Here is a 27,950-nt window from a genome sequence, read left to right as displayed (position 1 = left end):
TCTTATATATAACAATGAGAATGAATATTCACAAAGCAAATATGTAATGGTCCAATATGTATTTTAACAAGTTAAACAATAACAGATATGCAAGAATGGACCTAAGAAAAGTTTGAAATTCTGATGTTTTACTATGTTTTAAAACATCCAGAAGAAAGAAATAGGAAGATTGGACTTTTTGTTAGTCCACAAATGGACAGAATGAAAAATATTAAAATGAAGGGAAAAGAATAGTTGTCTAATCTAGAAAAACAGTACATTTGATAAAAATAAAAAAAACCTCTGTTTTGCTTTTGAGTCTAGAGTCTCACATAGTCCTGGCTATCCATACACTCTAAGTAGCCAAGGATAACTCTGAACTCCTGCTCCTCATCTTCACCTTCCCTCCCAAGTGCTGGGATTACAGGCAAGAGCTACCACAACCAGTAATATGTATCCACAACAGAAAATGCTTTCATTCTAGGGAGGTTAAATTCACTTATATCATTGTTATGCAAATCAGCTGAAGCAAGGTCAAAAATGGCAAAACTTACTTAAAACAATAAGAGCTTTTGAAACAGGTTACCCATTTAGCCCCACTGTTATATGTGGTAATTTTTTAAAGTAAGAAATACCCTGTTCTAAGCAACAATTTTCTAAACTTAATCTACTTACACCTTTTAGACAATGACAAATCATAATCCTGTTTCCTTTTGGTTTAAAATCCATTCTAAATGCCTTTTGGAATGGGATTCAAGAAAAAGAAAAAGCAAGAGGGCTTATGGGATCTAGAGAAGGATGATGCACTCAAGTACCAGATGCAGATATGACTATGAAGTCAAAGCCTCTACCAAACTATGGTAAAGGCAAAATGTTAGAGAAGTAATTTGTAGTTAATGTTTGGAAGTCAACCAGAGACAGCAAACCTCCTCTGACACCTTCTAGACACTTGAGAACTTTTAGACTTTGTTGGCCACGTACTTAACTTTAGTAAGCACACAGGTGTGCAGATGTACTCTTCATGTAAGCAGGTGGACTTTGTATTTGACGTAAGGGCCATGGACTGCCGAACCCTGATCTAACTCAAGCCCTAGGGATCTGCTTTGTTAAGAGCTACACTCAAACTCAGTGGTTTACCTGGTAATAGCTGTTGCTCCTTTTCCTAACTCTCAGCTATGAAAATATTTTAGTATTTTAAATTCTTTTCCATTGTGGCCCATGTAAAAAGCCCCATTTTTCCAAAGACTGTTCAATTATGACTCAGTCAATATTCCTTAAATAAATAAGTATACAAATAAGAAACAGGGCATATTCAGAAGAGAAAATAAATTATGCCTGCTTACATATCTTACAGGATTTAAAATTTTTCTGATTAAGTGCTTTTCTACTACAATTAAGAAGTCTTTTCATTTTCCACTGCTTCTATTTCTTTAAATTAGACCTTCTTGTTTTCAGAGAGGAAGAGGCAGGTGGATCACTGTGAGTTTGAGGTCTACAAAGTGAGTCCAGGACCTCTAAGGTTACAGAGAAACCGTCTTGAAAAACAAAACAAAACAAAACAAAAAAAAAGAAAAAGATCTTGTTAAACAAAAAGTAATTTACACAAGTTAAAACAAAACAAAACTAGTATGACTGTGTAAAAGCCATTTCTTGGACAGAGAACCACTCAACAATGAAAATGAAATTCCAAAAGTCACTCTCCCACCAGACAATCTGACCGCAGCTAGATTTGCTTTGTTGTGAGGCAGGGACAGTCTATACTTACTTCTTATTGTCTTTGGAACAGTTTCACTGATAGCTGGAAACAAACAAAGCAATACAAGAAAAAATTTCCTAACTGCTTTCTTTCTTCTTTGTCCTTTTCAGATTAATTCAGTTTTATGTAGTCAAGACTAGATTTAGCTCTTTAGTACAATAAAATGGAATAGGGGCCAGGTGTGGTGCTACGTGCCTGTAATTTCAGTACTCATGAGGTTGAGTCTGAAGGACTGCTATGAGGTCAAGGCCCTGCTGGGCTATGTAGTGAGGATCAGGACAGCAAGGGGCTACACAGCAAGACCCCGTCTCAAATATCCAAAATCAAAATAAAACAAAAAAAACCCCCAGACTATGGAGTTCCATGGAACTTACATAAAAGTCAACTCAGTTTAGAGGTAATTATGGTTTTGAGTAAAAGGAGAAGAATTCATTAGGAAGAGCCTTTCTGTGTAAATACAGTGATACTGCCACGTGGGAATGACATCGTTTATACCAGTATCAGAATTCAGAGAGAATAAAGTCTATTTAGAATGAAAACAGATACACATGTGGTCAATTCTCTTTTGCTTTTGCTGAGAATACTGGATAGCTCCTCTGCTTTCCAAGTGCCACTCAGTGGTAACGGTCACTGCATTAAGTTAACTGCTGATGATTTAGCTCTCCCTGCTAATACAGTTCCCCTCACAAGGTGACGTGTGCAAGTCAAGATTTGGTAGTTAGTTTCAGCATCAGCTAAAGTCCATTTAGTACACCCTTAATGAGCATACTGCTGGTATGCACCACTATTGGCTAACCCTTATGACCCTACAGTGATGTCAGCAAAGAAGTAGGACAATGTCACAGTGAATCTGGATAAGAATCCTGAATATTTAGAATGGTTTCACTTCTAATGGAAGATTATTTTTTTGCAAACTTTAATTTGTCTCAAAGGTAGCCTGGTAGAAGTCTCATGAATTTCATGGCTCTGATTTGGCTAATTAGAGGAGAGAACCAGCAAAGAAGATTGTGCTGCTGTGGTTCTAGGACAAGAAGCACTCTATTCACAGTATCAGTACAGTAAAAACCTATTAGAATGAGTGAAAACGGAAGGGAACCCGCCAAACATGCATTCAACAGACTCTACCTACCCCATTCAAGCTGTTTTTGGCTGACCTGGAGGGAGTGCTGGTAAGTGCTTGCAAGTTTCTTTTTATAGAAATTACTGCACTTTACCTTTACAATTTGGTAATAGTTAAATGCTGTATTTTCTCACAAATAATCTAAAAAGCTAACAATGCAAAAAACAACTTTGCAGCATACAACTTAACTTTTCAAAAGAGTAGACTTGAAATATTTTTGGTTTGCTTAAAAAAATTTCCATCTAAAGCAGCATCTTCTGTACATCCCAGCTACCTGTATGATCAGTAATGACAAGATCCGTCTACTGAATGCCTCCAATCCAAGCTAAAAAGTTTCTCTAGAGCTTTAACCCTCCGGTTTTTGTGCCACTGAGCACAGTAATCCTTGAGGTGGCTCTAGCAGACAGTTTTCACTCTACCATGCTGTTGCCCAACTAAGTAGCAAGAAGCCCACTATTATGAAGGATGAGATACTATTCTCCAGTGCTGCTTTTGAGGGCAGGCTCTTCAACTAGAGCAATGTAACACTCCTTCAAAAGATGAATTTCAAAACCAAAACAAAACCAAAACAAAGATGCATTTCTATACTTCTTCAGAAGAGTAAACCTTTCTCTAGTTTTAACAGTATATGAGTCTCAGATCGTTTAAAGCCACTCTTTGCACTCCAGTTTCTTATCAAAACTGTCTTTCCCACCTTTCCATATATCACAAAGTACTCACAAGATAGGAGCACACAAACTTCACATTCTCATAAATGGTGCAGTTTCTTATCAAAACTGCCTTTCCCACCTATCCAAACACCACACAGTGCTCACAAGAAAGAAGCACACAAACTTCACATTCTCATAATTGGCTCACTAGTGCAGGTAGGACCAGCCCATCACCCAAAGCTCTTAGAATCATCCACATCCCTGTACTAAAACAACTACACATTTAAGTATGCTCTTAAAATCACTCAAGCTAGAGACTTCTTCCTATTTGTACTGTAGACTGCAGGCATCTGTTTGCCTGTATTGTTTAACATCCCTCCTTCTCTCTCTGCACGCAAGACAGGCCATATAAAGCTCTACATGTTTGGTAAATTCTTTCAGAGCTGGATTAAGAATCTTAGAAAAATGCAGTATCACAAAAAAAAAAAAAAAAAAAAAGCCCCTTGAAGTCTTAGGAATGATTATGTAACACCTGATAAGAATTGATCCCTTGATCATTTATTGCAACATGACTGGGCATGGTATTTTCTTGTAAGTGAACTGCCCTGTAGTGTATTATAAAAAAAAACAAAACAAAACAAAACTCAAAGCTCTTGGAATCACCAGCAATTTTCTAATGGGTTTAAGATGCAGGCCCAAGACAGATTTTAAGTGAGGGTCTTCATTGGATTGAAAATATAAGGTACAAAACATGTAGAAGGAAATGAAACTGTGGTTGCAATAAGAACAATAGTGTTGAATCTCCAACTATAAGATTGCAGGAAAAAACTGTTTAAAAACATCATATAAAAGTTATCAAATGTGGAGACCTGTGGATTTAAAAATACAATCCAGCCTCATTTCACTGGAAAGTGACATTTCCAGTACAATATTGCTGTTATATGGAACTAGGAGCTGAAGAGGATGAACTTTTGGTAGTCAGCCTAACAGGTTAATTCACAGAACTAGAAACATCTTTCTAACACCCAAAGATGTATGCAAGTGCTATGGTTTACAAACACCAAACAGGAAGTTGCACTTCACCTCTGCGATGCACAGTATTTGCAAAGCACAAAAGCACTTCCTTCCCTGCTCCTCTTTCTCAAGCGCCCACGTGAAGAAGTGCCCACTGTAATGCTTGGCTGCTCATTTTACTTCTCTGTGCCTAAAGTGCTTCAGGTGACACTGCCTGCTAGAATGCTGCTCCATGGTAGCTGATCACATCAAACAACCAGGCAAAGTATTAGATGCCTTGACAGGGCAAGAGCAATTATAACCTTTTAGAGTATTAAGAACCACCAGTATCCTTTTTTTTTTCTTCCTTAAATTGGAAATGCATGCTCTGGCAGGGAAGAGGAAGGAAAGATTCCCCTTTCTCACCGTGGTGACTACCTTTCCCTCTTCTGATAGGCTGTGTCAGTTGGCCAAAGATCCTGTTGCTTTTTGTATTTTTTTAGAACTGGGTTTTAACCCTTCAAGATGATATGGACCTAAGTACAATGTTCAATCATGACTGGTAGATAAATGACCATTCATTGATCAGTTTTGTTAAAAACATTTTTTTTTCTTATAAAGTTAACAAACCAAGGCTGTTGATCCCTGAATTAGAAGCTGATTTGCTTGATTATTTTCCAAAGTGTGAGGTGGAAAGAGGAGAAGAGCCTTTAGTGCTTTCTGCATGTTGGTCTTCTAATTTGGCAACACCATAGGTACATCTTCTAGTAGAGCGATGTGGCATTTTGTGAATCTAAGTACTAGCCCATGGTCCTGATAGGGGCTGGTAACGGCCCAAAGGGGAAGAGGGTCTGCCCCCTCCCCCTCCACGTTTCAATCTGGCCCAGTAGTAGACACTGAGCCCTGGGCAGATTCCCCAGGAGCAACTGTTTCTTCGTGAGAAGGTGACCCTTCTTCAGCTTGCCGAGATGTGACAGTTGTCTCAGGAGAAATGCTATGAGGCCCTTCTAGGGGTATACAGCCAGGGTGGTTTTTTCGAAAGTGCTGATTCAAGATGGCCTGAAAGGGGAAACTTTTGCCACACACATGACAGTGAAAGGGCTTGTTGCCTGTGTGCTTTCGGATATGATATTCCAGCTGATCTTTTCGGGTATACTTTTTCCCACACATGCGGCAGACAAATGGTGTGATTCCCATATGCAGGCGCATGTGGCGGTCCAGACTTCCCTTTTGGTTGAAAGATTTGGCACAGTAGATGCAGGTGAGTCGGGGATTATACCGGAACCACCGTTCAGATACTTCCTGTTCTCGGAGATACTCCACATAGCCGCTTACTCCCATCATAGCTGACTCCTCTACCTGAGACCAGAAAAAGAACCTACGTGAATATTTCATAACATTAAGCATAGTTAAAAGCAACCCAAGCTACTTGTACCTGTTCTAAGATGTATGCTTTTCTGTATCTATGTGGTGTAAGGAATAGAATACAGGGCCTTGTGGAAGCTAGGCAAGTGCTCTATCCCTTAGTTACATCCCTAGTCCATCTACACTTATAATGGAGAGCCAAAAGAGAGGTTTATTACTACACAAAAAGTACAGATATTAACATAATAATGAAAAAGGAATTCTGAGAGTATTATTCCATTGCTATAAAAAGTGCAATGCAAAGTTCTGACTGGTGAACTGGGTATTTATTAAGCCTTTGCTATACTTGAGAAGTAAAAACAGCAGGATTAGGAGTTCAAACTACCTTTGGCCACATAGGGAGCTGAAGACTAGCCTGGACTACATGTGATATGCTTCAAAACAAAAACTAAAACAAAAGCCAAACCAAAACTTTCTGCTTATGCTATTTTATAGTAATAGGAGAATATGAGCCCACAATCCTATCCCTTGATTCTATCCTTACTACTGTATTCTCGACAATCGACTACAGAGTATATACAACTTTTTGTGATGAAAATGTTCTATAATTTGAACTACTCAATGGAGTAACCACATGGCTATTAGGATTTGTCATATGCCTAATACAACTGAGAAAAAAATTTCAATTACTTTTAACTAATTAAAGCAAAAATTCAAACGTGGCTTTTGTCTACTACATATGAAAGTATAGAATATATAAAGGCAAGTACAATAAAATTTCACTCATGATATCATCATTACCATGTTAACCAGCAGTAGCTAGCTTTACACTATATATGTATATGTGATGTATAGGCAATAATGTAATATACCAGCACATCATTATCATTCTAAAAACTAAAAACAATTTTTCTACTTTCTAGTATTTCATGTGGATGGGTGTTTGGCCTGCATGTATGTGTGTGCATCATGTGCCTGGTGCTCTGGGAGACCAGAAGTGGGTGCCAGGGCTCCTAGAACTGGAGTTACAGACAGTTCTGAGCTCCATGTGGACACTAGGAATTAAACCTGGGTCCTCTGAAAGAGCAGCCAGTGCTCTTAACCACTGAGTTATTTCTCCAGCCCCTAAAAACTAACAAGCTTTACCTGACTTCAGAGTACAGTGGTTGAAAACATGGGATTTTCTCATCTGACAACTGGAAGGATAAGAATATATTCCTTTAAACAACTAACTTACAAAGTTTGGGATTTGGCTCCAGAAAATGGCTCAGTCGTTAAGAAACATATGCAGAATTTGAAAAATAAGAAAGCTGGGTATGGTATGCATGTCTTTAATCTCAAAACTTAGAGGCAGAGGCCGACGGAGCTCTGGAGTTCCAGGCCAGCTTGGCCTCCACAACTACATAGCCAGACTCTGTCTTAATAGACAGTGATAATAAAAAAGTAAAATGAAACAATAGAAATAAATCTTAAAATGTTTGGAGTGATTAACACTTTTAGCTCAAAATTTTATGTTAAATGCCACCAATCAGAAATTACTAATTTAATTTTTTTTTGCCTGCTGACTACTAAAGTCATTAAAATTTCTCTGACCTGGAACTCACTTTGTTGACCTGGCTGGCTAAAATTAATTTTAAAACAAAATCCTGTAGGAAATAATTACAACTAGGGCTGCATTGAAAAATCAAAACCAAAACACCACCAAAAATCTATATAAATAAAATAATTTCTTTTACTTTTTATTTGTCAGTTTGATACGTGGTATTACTCTACAGCCTTGGCTGATTTCTCTATGTAACTAAGTCTGGCTTCAAACTTAAAGTGCTCCTGCTGACTCAGTTTCCCAAGTGCTGGGATTATAGGGGTTAAACAACCACACGTGAAAAGCTGTACACTCACTAAACAAGTATCCCATGTACTTGACATGGACTTTGAAGTTTCCCATCACTTCATTCTCTAATTGCTATCAGATACTCAAAGAACTGAAAACAAATTAAAAAAAATCATTAATATTATTATCTTTTCCGAGACAGGGTTTCTCTGTGTAGCTTTGATCCTGGACCTGCTTTGTAGACCAGGCTGGCCTCAAACTCACAGTGATCCACCTGCCTCTGCCTCCTTGAGTGCTGGGCTTAGAAGTACGTGCCAGCCACTGTGCCCAGCTTTTTTTTTTTTTCTCGGTATGTGTGTGTATAGTTTTACTAATATTATTTTAAAGATCTTCAAAACTGGGAATTTTAGTTGTCCCCTTAAAATGGAAGTTTCATAAGCAACCAAATAACTTCCTATTTAGTAGATATATCCTTCATAGTTTATGATATTTGCAATGACAAACTATAGAATCATTATATTCAAGTAAAACTGACAAGATAATGTCAAAGATATATACATTTAGAAAGTCTGCTTCCAAGGAGACCTCAATTTAATAAAAACCACGAAATCAGGGGCTGGAGAGATGGCTAAGTGGTTAAGAGTAATGACTGCCCTTCTAGAGACCCCAGTTCAATTCCCAGCATCTACATGGCTGCTCACAATTGTCTGTAACTCCTATTCCAGGAGACACCCTCATACAGACACTGTAGGTAAAACACCAATGTACATTAAAAACAAAACAAAATCAAACAGGAAAGGAGTAATTTGTATGAAATAGTAGAGAATCAGGAGAATTTAAGAGGCAGAGGATTTTCTTCAGTACAGAGTGCTTGCCTTCCTTCCTTCCCCACCCCAAAAGAAGAAGAAAAATGATGCAGTGTGTAAAATGCTGTAACAGTAGTTTAAGAAAATACAACAGATCAAAGAACACTGGATTGATCAGGGTAGGTAGAACTTGGGAATAGGGCTTTACGTGGACTCAGAAGAATGAGGAATCTCAGTGAAAACGAGAAGAATTTGAAAGGGATTTAGCATGCACTGAGAAGTCTATAGATAAAACAGACAGTGAATGCTGATGAGCAGGCGGACAGTTGAGCTTGAAAAACTGTAACTTAGATGCAAAATTAGGCCAAGTATTTTTAACCTCCCAGTGGTAGCAGAAAATGATTTTAAGACCTAACTTTGGCACTCGGTTCCAGATTCTCCCTTTACAGTCAGAAAGTCTAGTCTATCAAGTTAAAAATCTTTTATGATATTTATTTATTTGTATGTTTGTACATGAACCATGTACACAGAAGTCAAAGCACAGATTTTTTTTTTTCTCTTAGCATTGGTCAGCCCTGCCTAGCGGCAGCTGTCCCACTCACCAAGGGCCAGACACGGAGGGTTGGAGGCTAGAGGGGCTCACTGCTTTCGGATTTTCACAATGAGTTTACCCCTCAATCCCAAGCCTTTTCTCAACTGACTGACAGGGAAGCAGTGATGGTAAAACTTAGGTGGGAACTGGAATACAAGGGTTACCTAGTCTCTGTAGATGGCTGCATTAACACGCAGCTTGCAAATACAGAAGATGGGGCATTGTCTGGGCATCTGGGTTAAGTTCAAATAAGGTGTAATAATGTCCTTCATATCAGAGGTGTTGAAGAGGAGGCCGAAGATGGGGAAATGAGAAAATAGCATCTCTGGGGAAACTGTTATATCCAATAAAGATCTGCTTTGTTTGTTTGTTTCTGTTTTTTTTTTCTTTCGGAAAAAAAAAGTCAAAAGACGACTTGAGGGAGTGTGTTCTCTTCTTCCAACATGTAGGTCCTGGGCATGGCCCTCAGAATGGAACTCATCAGATTTAGCAGCAAGTGCTTTTATCTGCCGATCTAGCTTGCTGGCCCTAACTTTTTTATTTTTTGGTTGTTGTTTGTTTCTTTGTTTTTTAAGGGTTAGAGTTCAAATCCAAGGCCTCATAAAATTCTTTTGTTGAAGTGCTGGGCATTGAGCCTATGTTTCCTGTATTCAGTGCAGGCATTCTACCACTGAGCTGCAGTTCCAGTATTTCAATGCATCAGCTTTCTTTTTTTTGCTCATACTAATGTAAGTTGGCCAGTGAGATCTCTCAGCAGGCAGAGGTGCCTGCCTCCAAGCCTGACAACTGAGGCTGAGTCCCAGTGACCCACAAGATGGAAAAGAACCAACTCTTGCCAGTTGACAGCCACAAGCTTTGTGGCATGCATATGTATACATCCACACATATGCGCAAAAGCAATAAATGCAATAAAATACATAAAATTTTGCTTTACTTTGGTTTTTTATGGTACAGGAAAATGACTGGTAAGTGGACTTACTATAATATTATTTATCCTTCACAGCATTTCTGTTTGTTTGTTATGGCTGGAGAGATGGCTTGATGGTTAACAGCACTGCTGTTCTTCCAGGGGACCTAAGTTCAGTTCTCAACGACTACATCAGGTGGACTTCTTAGGCACACACAAAAGCGTGCGCACACGCACACACGCACACACACACACACACACACAAAGTCAGAGTGGGGAGAGGAAGACGGAGTATGTGTGGTATGTATGAAGATCAAAGGACAACTTACAGGAATCAGTTTTGTTCTTTCAATATTTGGTCCCATGTTGTCAGGCCTGGCAGTAGTTGCCTTTACCTAATGAGCTATTTCATAGCATTATTTATATTCTATTTCTTTCCAGACTTTATCTTTTGCTTTAGCCAGGTAAATACCCTTGTATATTTACAATATGATCTCTATCCTAGTTGAAATTAAAAACTACATCTAGGCCAGGCACGATGTTATACTCTTGTTCCAGCATTTGGGACGCTGAAGCAAAACCCAGAAACATTTAAGTCCTGGCAGAGCAGTGCATACGTAACAGTAGCCCCAGTTGCTTGGGAGACTAAGGCAGGCAGATCTTTAACCCAAAGTGTTTAAGAACAGCCTGGGTAACATATTTTCCTATCTCAAAATAGGGGAGGATGGTGTTAGAGGTATGGCTCAGTAGTTAAGCATTTGTTGCTCTCTTAGAGGACCTGAGTTCTGTTCCCAGTACCCACAACCTCCTGGAACACCTGGCGCTGTCTTGGGTTACTATTGCTCTGACCAAACACTATGGTCAAGACAATGTATTCAATAAAGCACTGAACTGGGGGCCTGCTTACAATTTCAGAGGGCTAGTCCAGGATCATCACGGTGGGGATCGTGGTGGCAGGCAGGCACGATGCTCAAGTAGAAGCTGAGAGTTCACATCTGATCCAATTCCCAGGCAGGAAGCAGAGAGTCAGATGGCCTGGTGTTGGCTTTGGAAACCTCAAGGCCTACCCTCAGTAACACACTTCCTCCAACAAGGCCATACCTTCTAACGTTTCCACAACTGAGGGCCAAGCATTCAAAAACGAGCCTATGGGGGCCATTCTCATTCAAAGTACTGCAGATGCCAAGGCCCTCTTCTAGCTTCTGCAGGCACTTGTACTCATGTGCACAAAACTAGACATAGATACACAGATAATTAAAAATAATTTCTTTTCTCTTTCTTTCTTTTGGAGGAGGAAGAAAAGGGAAGGAAGATGGAAACTACATTTAAAATGTTTAGTTAGAAGAAAAAAAAATCTACATCTGGGAAGACAGATCAAACAGTAAAGTGCTTGCCAAGCCACACACAAATTAGGACTGCGTTGAATCTCTAGAACTGCATCTGGGAAGGCACAAATTAACAGGATTCCCTGGATAACCTGCCTAGCCAAGTCTTTAAGTCTGAGGACAGCTAGATACCCTTTCTCAAGAAAAAAAGGTGCACTATCTGAGGTCTTCCTCTTCCTCCTTCTTTTTGGTTTTCCAAGATAGGGTGTCTCTGTGTAGCCCTGGCTGGCCTGGAACACACTCTGTAAACCAGGCTGGCCTCAAACTCAGAGATCCACCTGCCCCTGGCTCCTGAGTGTTGGGATTAAAGCCTTGTGCTGCCACTGCCCACTGTGAAGTTGACTTTTAGCCATCATATACACATATGACCACCCTCTACACATGTGCCTTTACACACAAACACACAAATCTGTTTAAATGTAGTACTTAATTATGTGGACACTAAGTCAATTAAATGCCTAGTAAGTCTAGTAAGCACTTATATTCTTTTTGTGTGTTTGTGTGATTAGTCTATACGGTTGTTAAGATCTGCCCTTATCACTGCATCTATTTGCATAACTAGCTACCTTTCTTTGTTATTATACCAGATTTGACTGATAGGGAGAAAAAGCATTCTAATTACTTTTTCTCTTAGCTCTCACTCTCTCTCTCTGTTTTGTTTTTTGGAGACAGGGTTTCTCTGTCTCCTTGGCTGTCCTGTCCTCACTTTGTAGACCAGGCTGACCCCAAACTCATAGAGCTCCGCCTGCCTCTGCCTCCCTGAGGCATGTGCCACTGTGCCTGGCTCTTAACATTTTCTTTATCACTCAATGAAAACAACAACAAAAAACAGCAGAAAGTATTGGCACACATCTGTAATCCCAGCCCAAGAGAGGCACAATCAGAAGGGTCATGTTTGAGGTCAGCCTGGGCTATGGAGATCCTGCCTCAAAACAATAACAAAACCCTTCAAAACTAAGAAACTTAGCTTTTTACTGCCACTGGTATACCAATATGCACAACAAATGATCAGTGGTTTAGATAACAAGAAATTATAAAAAATTAATTATTCTTTTTTTTTTTTTAAAGACAGGGTCTCACCATGTAGCCCTGACTGGCCTGGAATTTGCTATGTAGACCAGGTTGGCTTTGAAATGACAGCGATCCATCCACCTGCCTCTGTTCCCCAGTGCTGGCATTAATGTCACGCATTACTATGCCTGGCAATACAATCTCAACCTACTTGTATTTCCTTTTTAAGGGCTGAAGTGTCTAATTTGTTGTGCTTTATATGGTCTGCAGCTTTGAAAATTAATCCTCAATGACTAGTATCTGTAAAAAACAAACAAAAATGTCAACCAACCACTTAGCAAAGGAGAGTTGGAAAGAATACAGAAGAGGCCATTCTCCCAAGATTTTGTTTTTAAGATGGGGTTTTACTCTACAGCCCTGGCTGGCCTGGAATTCATTAAGTAGCTCAGGCCACTCAAATCTGCAGCAATCCTGCCTGTTTCCCAAGTGCTGGGATTGCAGATGTGCACCACCACATACAGCCCTTAGGACTTTATAGTATGGTGTAATATGATTTAGGAAGTAAAGAAAAAGATATGTTCACACACACACACACACACAAATACATACAATATATAAGCAATATGCTTATATAGATACACAAACAAATATTATATACACTATCAACTACATACATATATATATTCTCTACCTAACCCAAATCAAATTATTTTTAATCCAGGTTCTAAATGACCCAAAGGTATGTAACATTCGGGAGTTAATTTTACTCTCACGTTTACAGGTATATCCCTATAACCAGGAAAAAGTTCCACATTTAGAAAAAAAAAAAAAAAAAAGACTTATTTTTATGTGTAGGAGTGCTTTGGCTACATGCACACATGGGACGCGTGTGCCTGGTGTCTGCAGATGTCAGAACTGGAGTTACAGACGGTTGTACACTGGCAAGTGCTCTTAACTGCTGAGCCACTATTCCACCCTCACTCTGTTAATTTTTTCTTTCTCAAATTCTAATTCTAGAATGCTCACAAGCAAGATTAAGGAAAATCTAATATATATCAAATCCAATATTTAACAGGGTCACTGCTGTTTCTCCTACATCTTTCTTTCTTATTCATTTATTCAGTGAGAAGTTCTTCAACCAACACAGCAAACCTGAGTCCAAAACAACATACCTGGGAGCTAAGGTGCTTAGGCTCATCCATTCTCCCAGGAGACTCACTTCTGGCTCTGTGTCTTTCTGTCATGGAAACAACACTGCCGGAGGGGCTAAATCTGTTGGAAGAGGAGCATAAAGGGGACCAATAGACAAGGAGTGTCAAAGAACATGAATACTGTTTCTATGCTATCTTATAGCTGAGGAATGAAACTAAATCAAACTAAATCAAACTGAAATATTTTCAAAGTGACAAAGCAAACAGACTCCTATGAGAAGGTAAAGCTCTCTACTCTAACAGCTATTGAAAAGGGGGTAAAAATGTAATAAAACCCAGTCTGTAGTTATGTTTTGCTTTTATGAGCTATGGTCTTGCTAGCAAGCCTTGGGTGGCCTGGCACTCACTACACAGGTTAGTCTCCAAGGCTGTGTTCCTCAACCCATAGCAATCCTTCTGGTTCAACCTCCCAAGTGCTAAGATTCCAAGCATGGTCCATGGTGCCTAGCAGTTTTGGTTCTTTTATGTGACTTTTTGAGCTTTTGGTTATTCCTTCTCTTATGGTAATCTATTCATAGTTTATATAGATTAAAGATTATAATTGGGGCTGGAGAGATGGCTCAGAGGTTAAGAGCACTGGCTGCTCTTTCAGAGGTCCTGAGTTCAATTCCCAACAACCACATGGTGGTAGCTCACAACCATCTATAATGAGGTGTGGAGTCTTCTTCTGGTGTGCAGGTGTACATGCAGATAGAAACATTGTATACATAATAAAGTATTAAAAAAGATTATTATTATTACTTTTTGCATTTAATAAGGTATTTCTTCTGATATAGTTCTAATGCAGGAGGACAACAGTTACCATGCACTTGGGATGAATATGTTCTGTCCTCAAGAATACTTATAGACTGTTAAGGTCACATCAAATCAAGAATACCTAAGTGGTTAAAAAATCCTCAATCTCTGCATTATCAGCTATAAACCAAAGAAATGAGTTAGTTGGTTTTAATTGTTTTCAAGATAAATTTCACTTATTTATTTATGAAACATGTGTGTGCCATAGCATGTGTGTAGAGGTCAAAGGATAACTTACTAGAGTTCATTCTTTCCTTCTATGTATGTGCCAGGGACTGAAATCAGATGGTTATGCTTGGTTCTAAGTGCCTTTTCCCATTTCAAACTATTTTAAGCAGGGGAAAGAATAAGCCAGTTTGTAGTTCTAGTGCTTGGTAGCCTGAGGCAGGAAGAATGCTTGAGTTTGAGGTTAGCCTAGGCTACATAGTAAGCTATGTAGCCATCTTGAATTACGGAGTGAGACCCCTTCTGAGAAAACACCCAAACATGAGGCGGGCATTGGTGCCATACTCCTTTAATGCCAGTACTCAGGAGGCAGAGGCAGGTGGTTTTCTGTGAGTTGAGTTTAAGGACAGCCTGTTTTACAGAGCGGGTCCTAGTACATCCATGGCCACAAAAAGAAACCCTACATGGAAAAACAAACAAACAAACAAACAAACAAACAAAAAAACCCCAAAAACACTCCCAGAAACAACTACTACAAAAAATAAAAACGTGGTGGCTCATGCCAGTAATCCCATGACTTAGGAGGCTGAGGGAGGAGGACTACCCTGAATTCTAAAACAGCCTGGCCCACAGAAACCTTTTTCCCAAAAAATAAACGAAAATTAAAGAACATAAAATATCACCAATATAAACTAGAAACATTTTTCTTTCAATTGACTAGATGAAAGCCAGTGGTATTTCCATCTAAAGGAAATGTTCTAACAGATTCAGTGTATTAGGAAGAAAACAGTGAAGACTGTAGGTTATGGCAGCACCTGGGGTAATAGCAGCTTCAATGGAAACATCACTAGATTATACTTGAAAAACATTAAAAAAGCTTTTCTCTGGGATTACTGTACTGTATTTACTCTAAATTGAAAAAGAACAATTACTGACGGTAACAGACTTTCTCTAATTTGGTAGGTAAGGGCAAAGAGAAATACACAGTGCTACAAGGGAAGTAAAACCCTCCAAGGTTACCTACCCGTATGATGCTATATAGTGAGAAAGGGCAATGTTACCAGACTGACTACAGCTGCCTGACCAGGATGAGAGAGCCCTGGCAATTGCTGACCTAGAGCAGCTGCAGTGCTATTCTGATTCGCAGAAGTGGCTGATCTTACACAGCTCTCATACATCGTGAATACTTCAGAACTATGTGCCTCCTGCTTTGAAAACAGTGAGAGTCTTCTGGCATATGCCCAGTCGCCCAAAGTAAGCTGAATAAGAACATCAGGTAAGAAAGATGCTGTCTGTAACACAGAGAGGGCTCATTTAATGTCTGCACAATAGCTTAAAATGGGGAAACGAAACTTACCTGTCAACTTCACTGCTGGTTGGCCGAGCTACCTTGGCTCCTGAAGACCCTAAAGTGTAACTTTCCTGTCCAACAGAACCATGGCCTGTGGTGTCAATCACCATGGCTGTGACTTCCTCTGCACTACTCCCATCTTCTCCAGAAGGCTGATTCTCTGGCCCAAGCCACTCTTCCAGATTTTCAGTTTTGATGTGCACTGCTCCAAGAACCCTAACTTCATCTCCACTCCGGGAACCCTGGTCTGCTATTCCTGTTTCCACATACCACTGCCCTGCTCTGTTGATTCGAAGAATGGGCTCCCGGCTCTCTACATCAGAACTCTGTTCAATTATCTGAGGACTGGTGGACTCCTCATGGGGGCTGAGCTCTCTGATATCCAGCACAGCACTGACCTGTCCTCTCCAGTTTCCCTTTGTGGTGTTATGCCGTGGACTAAGTGAGCGGTTTAGAGTTGGTGTAACCCTGTGAGACTCTGGAGGTCTCTCTTGATGCTTCGTCCTTGTTTGACTTAGTTCTGCTTCAACCTCAGCCACATTAATTTTGAAGTGAATGCCCTCTAGGATCTGTGTACATTTGTCTATGATATGCTGCATCTGCAGAAAACTAGCGGCTGTCAGGTAGCTGATGATATCTGCTAGTTGCAGGCATATCCGCCCTGTGTAACAGAAAGAAAGGAGCTGTTCAAAAACAGTAGGGTTCTTGATGACAGAAATGGACACAGTACTCATTTCATTCAAGGACATGTGATCCCGGAAATAAGGGGAGCTGGCAGCCAGCACTACTTTGTGAGCCCGAAAAGCTTGTCCTTGCACATTGACCACAATATCACAGAGACGGCCTTGCATGCGCAGCTGGTTGAGATGGCTCAGTACGGAGTTGCTGAAGTCAGGAATCTCCAATTGTATGTTCCCACTTTTCTCCATGGTCATGCCTGAAAGTACAGGCAGACATTCAACCCTGCTGAAAGAGCAAACCCTATTCTTAGTAGTAGTTTTACTCCCTTTGTGCGAGTTCAAACAGCCCTAAAAAATTTAAATCTTCTAACAAGGACTGCCAAGTACACATATGTTATATTAGTGCCTGGGACACTGAGGCAGGAGAATCTTAAGTCTGGGCTATATAAGTGAGACCCTGTCTCAGGGAAAAAAAAAAAATTCTCCTTGTACAAACAGATTCCTTCCTTACATTTGGATGTAGAAATAGGATTGTGAGCAGGTGTTTTGTTAGTTGCAAGGTCTTACTTTAAGGCTGGCCTCTAACTTGTGGGAATCCTTGTGATCCTACCTCCCGAGAACTAGGATTAGTGTGAGCCGCTAATCCTGGCACAAGGTGTTTTAAATTCACAGTAGGATGGAATTAACACAAAAAAATGTGCCTGCTAGACCACTAAAAATTCAAGCTACAACCATACTTTATTAATAAGCTATATAGCACAAAAGATAGGAGTTCATCAAGAAGGGCATTAAACACAAGGTATTTTTCATACTGAATATAAACATCCATGTCCTTTTTTTGGAGGAGGAGATAAATTTTTGAAGAAATGTAATTATATACAGGTTGATTAAAATTTATGTGTGGCACAGGTTATGACTATAAAGTAACTAATATCCTACCTTTTTTTTTTTTTTTTTTCCTGAGACAGTGTTTCTCTGTGTAGCCCTGGCTGTTCTATAATTTGCTCTGGAGACCAGTCTAGCCTTGAACTCAGAGATCTACCTGCCTCTGCCTCCCAGGACTGCCTTGGGAGTGCTAGAATTAAGCTCCTACACCTGGCATTTGTTGGTCTGAGACAGCATCTATGTAGCTTTGGCTATTCCTGGAACTATGTAGACCGGCTAGTCTTCCAATTCACAGGGATGTGCGATCACCATGCCAGACTAGCCAGTATTTTTAAGCTTACCAACTGGAGCGTCCACTTTTTGGATATGGGACTCTGAGGTGAATAACATTCGAGAGAACTTGGAGCTTAGTTTCAAGACTTAGCAAAAACTAAGTAAAACTTCTACACAACAAACTGTAACTCTGGAATTCCAAAGTGGTGATACTTCGATTAGGAAAGTTGATTCCCCACAGCTGACAAAAATAAAAGCCCCAAAATTTACACTAAAAGTTTGCAACTTCATCAAATAATCACAATTAGTTGAGGGTAGTCTGGATATATCACAATGACTTACAGATTTAGGCTCCCCGTGCATCCAATTTAACTTCTAAATTTATGAGACTATACAGCACACCAGGAAGTTGTCCTGACAAGCTCACATAACCACCTCGCATTTACAACACACTTATTGAGTAAACAGGGAAGTGCAAACACTGCAACTTTAACCACTCTGACCTTTTTCCAAAGCGTTATTGTTTGTTTTGAAACTTTTAATCCATTAAGAGCCTCTGTCGATGCCATCACGAATTCAGATGTATATTTTGGAGCCTACACCACGCCTTTTTGTTTGCTCTCTCCAGCAATTCCCCAGTGAGGAAGAAGCCCCTGGAGTAAAGTCTTTCTCTAGCGTCGGCACTGGAGGGGCGAGAGCTGTAAAAGGGAGAGTCGGGAACGCTTGGGGTTGGCCAGTCAGGTACTGGGGCAGCATCCAGGATTGTCAGGGAGCATGGGAAAAGGGGGCCACGCTGAGCGGAGAGGTGACACAGGACCCGGGAAAAGACAGGAGCGGAGCGCGGGGCCAAGGAGGGGAGGCGCACAGGTGAGGCTCCGGAGGAGGAAGGGGGCGGCGCCCCGGGAGCCGGTACAGCCGCAGAGGCGGCGGGGGGTGTGTCTGGGTGTGTCTCCGCCGTGGGGTCCTGAGGGAGGGGCTCGCGAGGGGGCGGGCACACGGGCTCTGCAGCCCCGAGACGAAGGGGTGGAAGGTCGCCCCGCGCTCGGAGGGGAGGTGGGGCGGCGCGGCTGGACGCCCCGGGAGCTGCCTGCAGCCCAGACGCGGCCCGGGAGTGTTCAGGAAAGGCCAGCGGGGTGGGGGTGCGGGGCCCGAGCCCAGGCAAGGAGCAGCACCTACCTCCGGGGGTGGAAACGGGCCGGAATGGGCCGGAACACCGTCCCGGAAGTGAAACCCCCCGCCCCCCTCCTCCGCAGCGGGCGACGTGCCGGAAGGAAATCAGTCACCCTCACACCGCCCCTCCCCCCAGCGCTTTCCTTGCGGGAGCCCCCTCGCCTCAGCCCGAACTCCTCGGGGAGGGCAGGGGGCGGGCTCGACGTGCCGCGGAAACTCCGCCCTCCAGGCGCTGCGGGGCGTGGCCAGCCGGCGAGCGGGAGGGCGGGAAAGAGGCGGGGCTTGAGGAGCCTGAGGGCGTGGACGGGGCGGGGCTGAAGTGGAGGCCCCAGACGGCGGTGCGTCATGACGTCACGCAGCGTTTATATACTGGGTTCGGCCGCCATATCGGTCTTTCGGAGCTGCTCTAAGGTGGAAGCAGGTGGGTATGCTCTTCTGTACGTGTTATGGTTTCGTTCCTTTTGAGGCTGCAGTTTTGCGGTTCAAGCTACGGAAACTGGTGGAATTTGGGGGCCAGTGGTGAGCTTCATGTAATGCACAGACTGAAGGTTATGGGGGATTGGCGTTGAGTGTGTTCGTAATCTAAAATGATACTGAATCTTTTTCTGGAAAACCTACAAAGAGGACTCGGCATGAGGGTTTCGCTGTGATGAAGGCTATGTTGGTAGGGACAACTGACCTTGTTGATGAATACCAACAACTCTGATGGCGGAGCATGCTGAGTCACCTCGAGAGGTTTTTTTTTCTTGTGGATGTGTTGTGCGGCTAATCTGGAATGCACAGCACTGTAGTCTATTTTCCCAGATGAACATGAGGTATGAGGAGTTAGCTAACAAAAGGCCCCAAAGTAGGCGTTTTCAGTAATCAATAACAGCCTACAGCTGCGTCTTGGTGGGCCACATTACCACTGAACGCATTTCCTTGTAGGGTTGAATACGTTTTTTGGGAATAAAACTGGCATAATTAAGAGGTATAAAAATAGCAATTTTTTTTTTTTTTTTTTTAGAAATGATGCTGTGGACCTCTGATGGGGTTTGTGATATCTCAAAAGCAGGTAAGTCCAACCAGGGAAGGGTATACTAGAAAAAGCACTGTATTTAACTTCAAAGCCTATGATGGTATGAGAGTAGTGGACAGAAGGGATTTCTGAAAAACACTGTTCTGAGGCATTAATTCATGTACATGAAAGGGAAAGTGCTGTAGAGGCAGTCTCTTCATTGTATACATTTCTTTTTATTTCTAGTTCTGGGCCAAAGATGGATGAAAACTGATGTAAGTACCGAAATGGTCCCAGAAGACAAATTGAAAGAGCAGTGCCACAATGATGACATTTTATTTGCTACTCTTGACAGTGGGGATGACGATAGATTTAAACCACCATGATTGTAACTGAGGCATACAGGATAATTATTTGGGACTACTTAAAGATTAGGCAGAAGTTACACAAAAATTTATTTTCATTCCAGGACCTATGAAGAAGCTGTATGTAATGAGCATGCAGGGTAAGTTTTGGTGTGCATGCAGTCTATTGAAAGTATACGCAGAATTGCTTGGAAGAGAAGAGGTCAGTTAGCACAGATTGTGGGCCCGCAACCAGTACAAAGGCAGAGACAATTTTGTGAAGTGCGTGTAGATGGCAGAATAGGTGGGATACCTGAAACCTAGCACTGGGTTGCTATAGAGCTGAGGGTTTTTGCATTGGGAACTATAGATCTCATACAAGTGCCATAATGGGGATAGGCCAGGTTGCTGGGCCCACAAGTGCACAATCAGCCATGTAACATTGGTGGGGTGACTTCCAGGGTATAGAAAAAATGCAGTAAAATGGTGGGTGCATGCAGACTACATCATGTGTAAGTTGTCTGCTAATTACTGTGACATACTCAGTCTCCTTTATTCTGTTTGAAATTGTAGGTGGTAGAAAAAATGGCTGACAGAACAGGAAACTGGAAGATGAAGCAGTGAGTAAAAACTAGAATTAGTAGATTAGGGTCAAACGAACATGGCTTGGCAAGGCTGTCTTTGCAATAAGCAGCCATGTCTCCTGAACACAGCCTGCATGATGACAAGCAAATGCTGACTAACATGAAGATCTTAATTAGCTCTATCTGATACTGGGCTCATTTAGTTTTTGGTAGGTCAAATTTAATCTTTTGACTGTATTAAAATTATCTTTTCTTTCTTAGGTTCAGTTGAAGTTGTCTGGACAAGTTGTAAGTACTGGGAAATTGTAGGCCAATATAAACTGACTGTAGGCCATTATAAAGTGTCATGCCTTTAAGATTTTAGGAGACATAGCATATATTTTCTTCATGGGTGTTTTCTTGGACCGTGCTCTAATCAGGGTTTTTGTAATGATGTTGGTCAAATGTCTGAGCTGAAAATAACCTGTGGACAAATTAACACTGAAGAACCCTGTGGCAGGCAACTAAAAATAATCGATGCTAAACATTTATAAGAGGTATAATTCTAGCTGCTATGTGCATGCTTTTGTTTAGATGGCATGATTCAGTAAGGCAATTGTTGGAGGAGCCATTTGCAGTATTAACTGCGTTAACATGTAACTTAAAGATGCATGTGCTACATTAGCTCTAAACTGCCTTAAGTTTTTTCAGGTCCAAATTGATCTTAATTTACATTTTTTTCCCTCCGAGACAGGGTTTCTCTGTAGCCGTGGCTGTCATGTAGATCAGGCTGGCCTTAACAAGTTGGTCTTTCAAGTGAGGGTAAGAAAGAATTTTTGTATGCTTATTTACAAGTAAGGTACTGTTAGTGATGACCTGTGAAGCTAAACAGATGGGAATCTCTCTGAATAAAATTGAAGATTGATTCTTAGTCTGAAACAGTAGTCACAAACTTCTGTAAATCTGTTTTTAAAAATAGCTGTTTATAAATGGGCCTGAATTTCTGCAGGTAGCAGTATCTGCCCCCAGGACAGAAGGCACTGCAAGCTTTACGCTAAGGTAAGTATTTTCTGGTGAAATATGTACATGTTGGGAAGCACTTTGAACAGTTCCCAAATAAAAGCCGATACAGTGATGATAACATAGTTCAGCAGACTTGTCCTGATGAACAGTCTTAAGTCTTTCGCTCCTATCTGATGTATCTGGCTGTAATTCTGTAGTTCACTGTAGTCTCCTTCAAAGACTCTTAATAGTTTCCAGTACTAGTTGGAAGCCAGGCACTAGTTAGTGATTATGAGACCAAAGCCTGAGGCCAAGGATTTGTAAACTTTGCTCTGCCTCTGACAACCCATTATAACAATTTACATTGTCAATATAAGCATATGGCTATGTAATAGTTCCACGGCCACTAGTCAAGAGAATTCACAGCCCATTGAAACCAGTGTTTTGAACCCAAACTATAGAATGTAAAGAATTTAGGATAAAAAATGTCTGAGCTAATAAGTTTTTTTTTTATCTTCAAACAGCCTCAATTCTGATTTTCAAGGTAAGTCAGCTTTGTACATATAGTCAGTAATATGGCCTGTAACCAGTGATGTGATGATTCTGCCAAATGATACAAAGTGATTTCACCTTTAAAACCGTTCCATTTTATTTCTGAGGTTACTGTAGTGACCTGTAACTTCTAACTGTTGTAAGCCAGATTAATAAGATTTTGATTCTTACTCTTTTAAGGGCTCCGATGGCAGAAGTGGACATGGAATGCACCTTTCTATTTCAAAGGTGAGAACTGAAAATTGCTGTATATAAACCCACTCCAGAATATATGATGATCTAACTTCATCTTGAACTCTCACACTGATTATTTGATGACAGTAAAGATCTGATATTCTGTGCTTTTAAAGTTATGCTTAAATTAAAATTGTGGAAATGTGCCTAACAGATACCTCTTTTGCAGGTGGCTGAATGGAGGCTCCAGTAGATTAAATCACCTTGTTATGCTGTAATAAGAATTTTATCATTAAAACAATAAATAGCATTTGGAGAAGTGTGCCTTTTGTTCTCACTGAGGTTGAAGTTCACTGAGCTAATTGTGGGTGGGGTATTCTCCAGAGAAAGACTGCTCAAACATTGGTTTAAGCTAGTGCCAGTGACTGGAAGTTCAGGATCCCTGTAAGCTCAAATCTTCCCTGACATTTAAATTGCAGATCAGTTAAATGGAAGCAGAACTACAGAAGCCAAAAAGCAAGGCCACAGAACAGGACTACTGTGGGGGTTTGGATTGGGAGGTGGTGCCAAAGGTTTTACAGCCTGAATGGCTCTGCAGTCTGGGGCCCTGTTGAAAGTAAACTACTGGTGAGGGGTGTAGGAAACGGGCATGTACGTAAGGGTTGAGGTAGTTCAGGATAACAGCACAGGCTGTTACTAAAGAGGCAATGTTGATGCTACATTTTCTGGGGATTGTTTCAGTACTGTGCCAGTTCTCTACAGGGACAAGGAAATTTTTAGAGGCAAGGTGACTGGGCCAGTTCGGACTTAGAAAAACCCTAACGTCTTAAGCCCCAATTCCTGGCACTGAAGTTCCTAGTCCGAGACCATGCTGTCCCCTAGTTCAATGTTGTGTTCGCTGGAACATGCTTGCGTAGTTAGAAGCATGTGCAGCTGAGGCTATCTACATCTTGCATTTTAATGCTTGGATTAAGAGGTTTATGCCACCATGCCTAACTCAAGTGCTTGTACAGATTTTGGGAGGTACACATACAAGTGACACATGGACCTGGCTGATGGTAACAAAGTTGTGTTTCTAGATGTGCTCATTGCAGAGGGGTAGCCTATAGTTTGTGTTGGGTTCAATCCCTGGCAACTGTTGGAAAAAATACCCTGTAATTTCAGCCTTCCAGAGGTGGTGGAGGCAAAAGACCTGATTTGGCTTCATGAGAAAAACTGCAATCTTAGATGCTGGCTGTGGTGCCTCCAAAGGGAGGGGTTGAAGCTATGCTGCTTAAACTTGTTAACGTGAATTATATGTAGTCATCTTGGAAAGAACTACCAATGTAGGGCATGCTGGCCTCAGTTGGTCAGGGATCCTGATAGATTTGTACACTAATTCCAGGTAAACTTATTTCTAAGTAAAAGGTATTGGGAGCTGACACTTAAGAATGGGGGTGTAGGCTAGGCTGAGGGGAGCAGGGTGTTCAATCAGGATCTGCTTAGTACCCTGGGAATAGGGCAGAGCGAGGAGCTGGGGATAAGACTGGAAGGCTGATTAGAACTGAAATGGGGAATTTTGTCTACTGCTCTCCCTATGGGCTCTCAGGAGTTGGGACAAAGCAGTGAATTGGTGGGAGAGAAATTAGGGGAAGATTTGTGTGATCGACTGGAGGGAAAGGCAGCTACAGAGCTAGTGAAGAGACTAGATGATTTAGAGGAATGGAGAGGTGAATACCTGCAGTTACCTATTTCCCTGATCTGAATGGCTTGTCGGGTTACCATGGCATGCCTATAGGTGTTCATTTTACTGTGTCAGTAGAACTTTAAATTACAGTAAGCTTCAGAGTTATGTGTATATGCCACAGGTTGATAGTGGTGTTCCTAGATTTCTATCTTCCTGAGATAGGTTTACAGATCTGTTCCCTCAGTGTTAGGATTATTAATATGCCCCACCACACCTGGGTCATGAGGGCCTGAACTATGTCCTTCATGTTTATACTCACTTTACTGATTTACTATTTCCTCAGCCAGCCTATCTATCTAGCTTATCTATCAGTTTATCTATCTGGCTATTTTAATCCAAAATGTTTTGGGGGTGGTTTCAGTGCTACTTCCTCCTGAAGGAGCATCCTTCTGTCAGCCTTGCTTTTCTGCCTGTAGGCTGACAGAACAATGGAGCAACCAGCGCACATAACTACCGTTTGTGCACGGCTAAAGACCATGGTGGTTTTGTAGCATCCTGGGTGTTTCACATCCAAAAAGTAGGAATTGTGGCTCTGCAACAGGCGCTTTCGTGTTATCTCATCTCTTCTGGAGGACGAAAGAGATCCTTTGTGAGAGGAGAGGCATGTTCTTGTAGGGAGGTCGTCACTTCCAGAAAGCTCCTCTTATGTGGTATGCATATGTGTAAAGGTCAGAGGACAACTTCTAGGAGCCTGTTCTTTCTTTTCACCTTGTGGATTCCAGGTATCAAATCCAGGTCTTCAGATTTAAAGGCACGTACCTTACCCAGTAAGCAATCTTGCCTATGGTCTTTTTGGAAACAGGGTCTCCTTGAGTTGCCTTGGCTGACTGGGGACTCCCTATGTAGATCAGGGTTGCCTCTGCCTCCAACTGCTGGGATCAAAGGCATGTGGTACCAAGTTCAGCTGGGAGTGTTTTGGTTTTGTTCATATTTTTAATTTTTCCTAGATAGACCACAAGATCTGACCTTTCCGGTAGGGAAATGTGGCACCTCAATATTGTTGAAGCTTATTACCGTTTTTTGTCTGTTTTGTCAAGACAGGATTTCACTGTGTATACGTGGCTGGCCTGAAACTAACTGTAGACCGACCAGCTTAGACTTGAACCTACAGAGACCCAGTTGCCTTTATTTCCAAGTACTGGGATTAAAAGGGTATGCCACCACTACCTGGCTAGCCTATTTTTATAGGAACCAAAAGAGGTGAGAGAAAATTAGCTGCCAAATAGGCTCTCATCTGTCTCCTTTAATCCTTCCATCTCAACCTCCTGAGCACTGTGCCCCAGCAGGCCTTTGTTAGATTTTGTTGTATACGGGCATGATGCTGGTGTGTACATTCTAAACAAGTGCTCTACTATTGAGCTGCTGTGCTGGTTTGAATAAGAATGGCCCCCAAAATTCGGATATTTGAATGTTTAGTTACCAGGGGGTGGTACTTTTTGAAAGGACTAGAAGAATTAGGTGTGGCCTTGCTGAAAGAGTATGTCACTAGGAGTGGGCTTTAAGGTTTCCAAAGCCTATGCCAGGGTGGTGGCACACACCTTTAGTCCCAGCACTCAGGAGGCAGAGGCAGGCAGCTCTCTAAGTTCTGAGGCAAGTCTGGTCTACAGAATGAGTTCCAGGACACCCAGCGTTACAGGGAGAAACCCTGTCTAGGAAAAAAAAGATGGAGAACTCTCTGCTACTTCTGCACATGTCTGTGTGTTTACTGCTATGCTTGATAATGGACTAAACTCTGAAAATGTAAGCCAGCCCCAATTAAATGCTTTCTTTTATAAGAGTTGCTTTGGTCGTGTTGTCTCCTCACAAGAATAGAACAGTGACTAAGCTGCACTTCCAGCCCTGCTTTATAATATTTCAGCTCATTTTGTATCTTCCACAAATGTACCTCCTGTTTCTGGCAGCAAGAGACCTGTGAGATAGCCAGGATCAGTGGCGTTCATTTCATATAAGCAGAGGGAGGCTGAGATGTTTGTCACTTGCTCAAGGGGCAATACTGAAGAGAATTTTGTGATTTGTGACTTTTTTTTTTTTATTCTGCTGCACTATGTCTTAGTATATTATGTTGCTAGCTAAAAGGTCACTACCAATTTATTTGGTTCTTCTAATGAGGCTGGATGAATGGAAACCCTCTCCCAGCATCAACAGGCCAGTCTACAAAGGCAAACATTTTCCTGTTTGACTTGCTTTCCTCTGTCCTGAATACTACACATCTGGGTATGAAAACATGCTTTGAAAACAGGAAGACTAAATGCTCCAATAAAGAGGTTTTCTGTTTTGTTTTACAATTCTCCAATTAGAAAACACGCACGAAAATCCCAATTACAGAAGTCCTAACAGTACACGCTACCAAATCACCACAGTGTGGTTTGTTTCTTACTCAGAGATGATTGCTTCCATAGAGACTTGATTCTAAAGTCTGTGGCAGGTCTGGATCTTATTAAGAGTTTAGGTGGTTGGAAGGTGTGGCTGAGGCTTTCTCCTCCTCTTCTAAGTCTGTTGGCCACGAGACCTGGATATGGTAAGGCTTCAGCTCTTCAGGAAGCACAGAATCGGGGGCATTGCTCATGAGGTCATGTCCTCGGTAGGATTTGGGGAAGGCTATGACATCTCTGATGCTGGATACTCCTGTGACAAGACACACCAGTCTGTCTAACCCTGTGACATAAAACACATAGGTAACAGGGTGAGAAATGTTTAGCAACTTTTTTTTTTTTCTTGGTGGGAGGGTGGTTCAAGACAGGATTTCTCTCTGTAGTTCTGGCTGTCCTGGAACTCATTCTGTAAACTAGACTGGCCTTAAACTCAAAGATCCACCTGCCTCTGCTCTCAAGTGTTGGGGCTAAATGGTCTAACTTTTTTTTTTTTTTTTTTTTTTTCTTTGAGACATGGTTTCAATATATAGTTGACTGCCCTGGAACTTGGAGAGACCAGCCTGCTTCTGTCTTCTGAGAGCAGGGATTAAAGACATGCCTACCACTACCGGCCTTGGTCTTTAAAAGATGTAGAGAATTTTTTTTTTTTTTTTTGGCCCTGGCTTCATACATTCTAGACAAGTGCTCTACCACTGAGCTACACCCTCAGGCCTGTAAAGAATTAAAATAATTTTTTTGTTTTGTTTTTGAGACAGGATGTCATGTAATCGTGGCTAGCTTGGAACTTTCTGATATTTTTATCATGTGTGTCTGTGCACATGACTGCAGGTGCCCACAGAAGCCAGAGGTGCCAGATCCCCTTGCTTCTCCAGCACTGGAATTATAAGTAATTGTGTTGTGAGCTGCCTGAGGTGGGTGTTGGAATTCAAAATCAGGTCATATCTGATGCACATAAGAAATGACTGTGGCTGCATACAGAGGACCTGCACAGACTCAAGTCAGATGGGGACCAATGGTCAGGGGGGGGGGAGTGGACATGAGCTTCCAGCCCTAACCAAGACGATAACTGCAACTGACATTCGCTTGCAAAGGACAAATCAGTTTTCTCTAATAGTCTCACTGGGTACATAACCACACTTAATGGTAGGCCCCATGCTCAGCAGGAGATGGCTAACACAAAAGGGATCCAGTCATAATTTTGTAGATTTTTTTGTCTCATTGCTTTGTTGGGGCATTCTCTGTCTTACTGGTGTTTTGCTTGTATATTATGGTTTCTAGTTTTGTGTGTGTGGGGG

At 41.5% G+C, this 27,950-nt stretch overlaps 2 protein-coding genes, 9 non-coding genes and 2 pseudogenes across 16 annotated transcripts in view; 10 read left to right on the top strand and 3 right to left on the bottom strand.

The window, feature by feature from the left end:
- Positions 1–5,083: 5,083 nt before the first annotated feature.
- On the bottom strand, positions 5,084–18,332 carry Zbtb37 (zinc finger and BTB domain containing 37). Of its 3 annotated transcripts, none has more exons than XM_055624740.1 (4): positions 18,259–18,332; positions 15,924–16,883; positions 13,568–13,667; positions 5,084–5,857 (listed from the first exon to the last, which is right to left on the bottom strand). In XM_055624740.1, exons 2-4 carry the CDS (start codon positions 16,850–16,852, stop codon positions 5,372–5,374), a joined length of 1,515 nt encoding a protein of 504 aa, XP_055480715.1. In that variant the 5' UTR covers positions 16,853–16,883; positions 18,259–18,332; the 3' UTR covers positions 5,084–5,371. The 3 variants fall into 3 exon arrangements, with proteins under 3 accessions (XP_055480715.1, XP_055480714.1, XP_055480716.1); XM_055624739.1 differs by having other exon boundaries at positions 15,924–16,880; positions 18,259–18,323; XM_055624741.1 differs by having other exon boundaries at positions 15,924–16,854; positions 18,259–18,308.
- Positions 9,162–9,412, top strand: LOC129689496 (small nuclear ribonucleoprotein F-like; annotated as a pseudogene).
- Positions 18,333–19,563: 1,231 nt separating the features above from the next.
- LOC129689515 (small nucleolar RNA SNORD74) lies at positions 19,564–19,640 on the top strand. Its single transcript, XR_008722122.1, has one exon. It is a non-coding gene; the product is annotated as a small nucleolar RNA SNORD74 (small nucleolar RNA).
- Positions 19,641–20,032: 392 nt separating this feature from the next.
- Positions 20,033–20,094, top strand: LOC129689535 (small nucleolar RNA SNORD75). The gene has a single exon (XR_008722136.1). It is a non-coding gene; the product is annotated as a small nucleolar RNA SNORD75 (small nucleolar RNA).
- A 145-nt stretch (positions 20,095–20,239) lies between these two features.
- LOC129689509 (small nucleolar RNA SNORD24) lies at positions 20,240–20,322 on the top strand. The gene has a single exon (XR_008722117.1). It is a non-coding gene; the product is annotated as a small nucleolar RNA SNORD24 (small nucleolar RNA).
- A 657-nt stretch (positions 20,323–20,979) lies between these two features.
- LOC129689516 (small nucleolar RNA SNORD44) lies at positions 20,980–21,040 on the top strand. The gene has a single exon (XR_008722123.1). It is a non-coding gene; the product is annotated as a small nucleolar RNA SNORD44 (small nucleolar RNA).
- A 234-nt stretch (positions 21,041–21,274) lies between these two features.
- On the top strand, positions 21,275–21,338 carry LOC129689533 (small nucleolar RNA SNORD78). The gene has a single exon (XR_008722134.1). It is a non-coding gene; the product is annotated as a small nucleolar RNA SNORD78 (small nucleolar RNA).
- A 351-nt stretch (positions 21,339–21,689) lies between these two features.
- Positions 21,690–21,773, top strand: LOC129689512 (small nucleolar RNA SNORD79). The gene has a single exon (XR_008722120.1). It is a non-coding gene; the product is annotated as a small nucleolar RNA SNORD79 (small nucleolar RNA).
- Positions 21,774–21,952: 179 nt separating this feature from the next.
- Positions 21,953–22,034, top strand: LOC129689517 (small nucleolar RNA snR60/Z15/Z230/Z193/J17). Its single transcript, XR_008722124.1, has one exon. It is a non-coding gene; the product is annotated as a small nucleolar RNA snR60/Z15/Z230/Z193/J17 (small nucleolar RNA).
- A 381-nt stretch (positions 22,035–22,415) lies between these two features.
- On the top strand, positions 22,416–22,493 carry LOC129689513 (small nucleolar RNA SNORD47). Its single transcript, XR_008722121.1, has one exon. It is a non-coding gene; the product is annotated as a small nucleolar RNA SNORD47 (small nucleolar RNA).
- Positions 22,494–22,646: 153 nt separating this feature from the next.
- On the top strand, positions 22,647–22,722 carry LOC129689511 (small nucleolar RNA SNORD81). The gene has a single exon (XR_008722119.1). It is a non-coding gene; the product is annotated as a small nucleolar RNA SNORD81 (small nucleolar RNA).
- A 146-nt stretch (positions 22,723–22,868) lies between these two features.
- On the bottom strand, positions 22,869–26,223 carry LOC129689260 (40S ribosomal protein S27-like; annotated as a pseudogene).
- A 312-nt stretch (positions 26,224–26,535) lies between these two features.
- Positions 26,536–27,950, bottom strand: part of Dars2 (aspartyl-tRNA synthetase 2, mitochondrial) — a 29,452-nt gene continuing 28,037 nt past the window's right edge. For all 4 annotated transcript variants that reach the window (XM_055624735.1, XM_055624736.1, XM_055624738.1 and 1 more), the window contains one exon: positions 26,536–26,938. In XM_055624735.1, the coding sequence (XP_055480710.1) occupies positions 26,721–26,938 (218 nt within the window). In that variant the 3' untranslated portion in view covers positions 26,536–26,720. The remainder of the gene's footprint in view (positions 26,939–27,950) is intronic.

This window comes from Psammomys obesus, unplaced genomic scaffold (assembly GCF_907164565.1).
Source record: "Psammomys obesus unplaced genomic scaffold, mPsaObe1.curated_primary_1811, whole genome shotgun sequence".
Classification (NCBI taxonomy): domain Eukaryota; kingdom Metazoa; phylum Chordata; class Mammalia; order Rodentia; family Muridae; genus Psammomys; species Psammomys obesus.
Note: the sequence above shows the minus strand (reverse complement) of the source record. Positions and strands in the feature narration are given on the sequence as shown.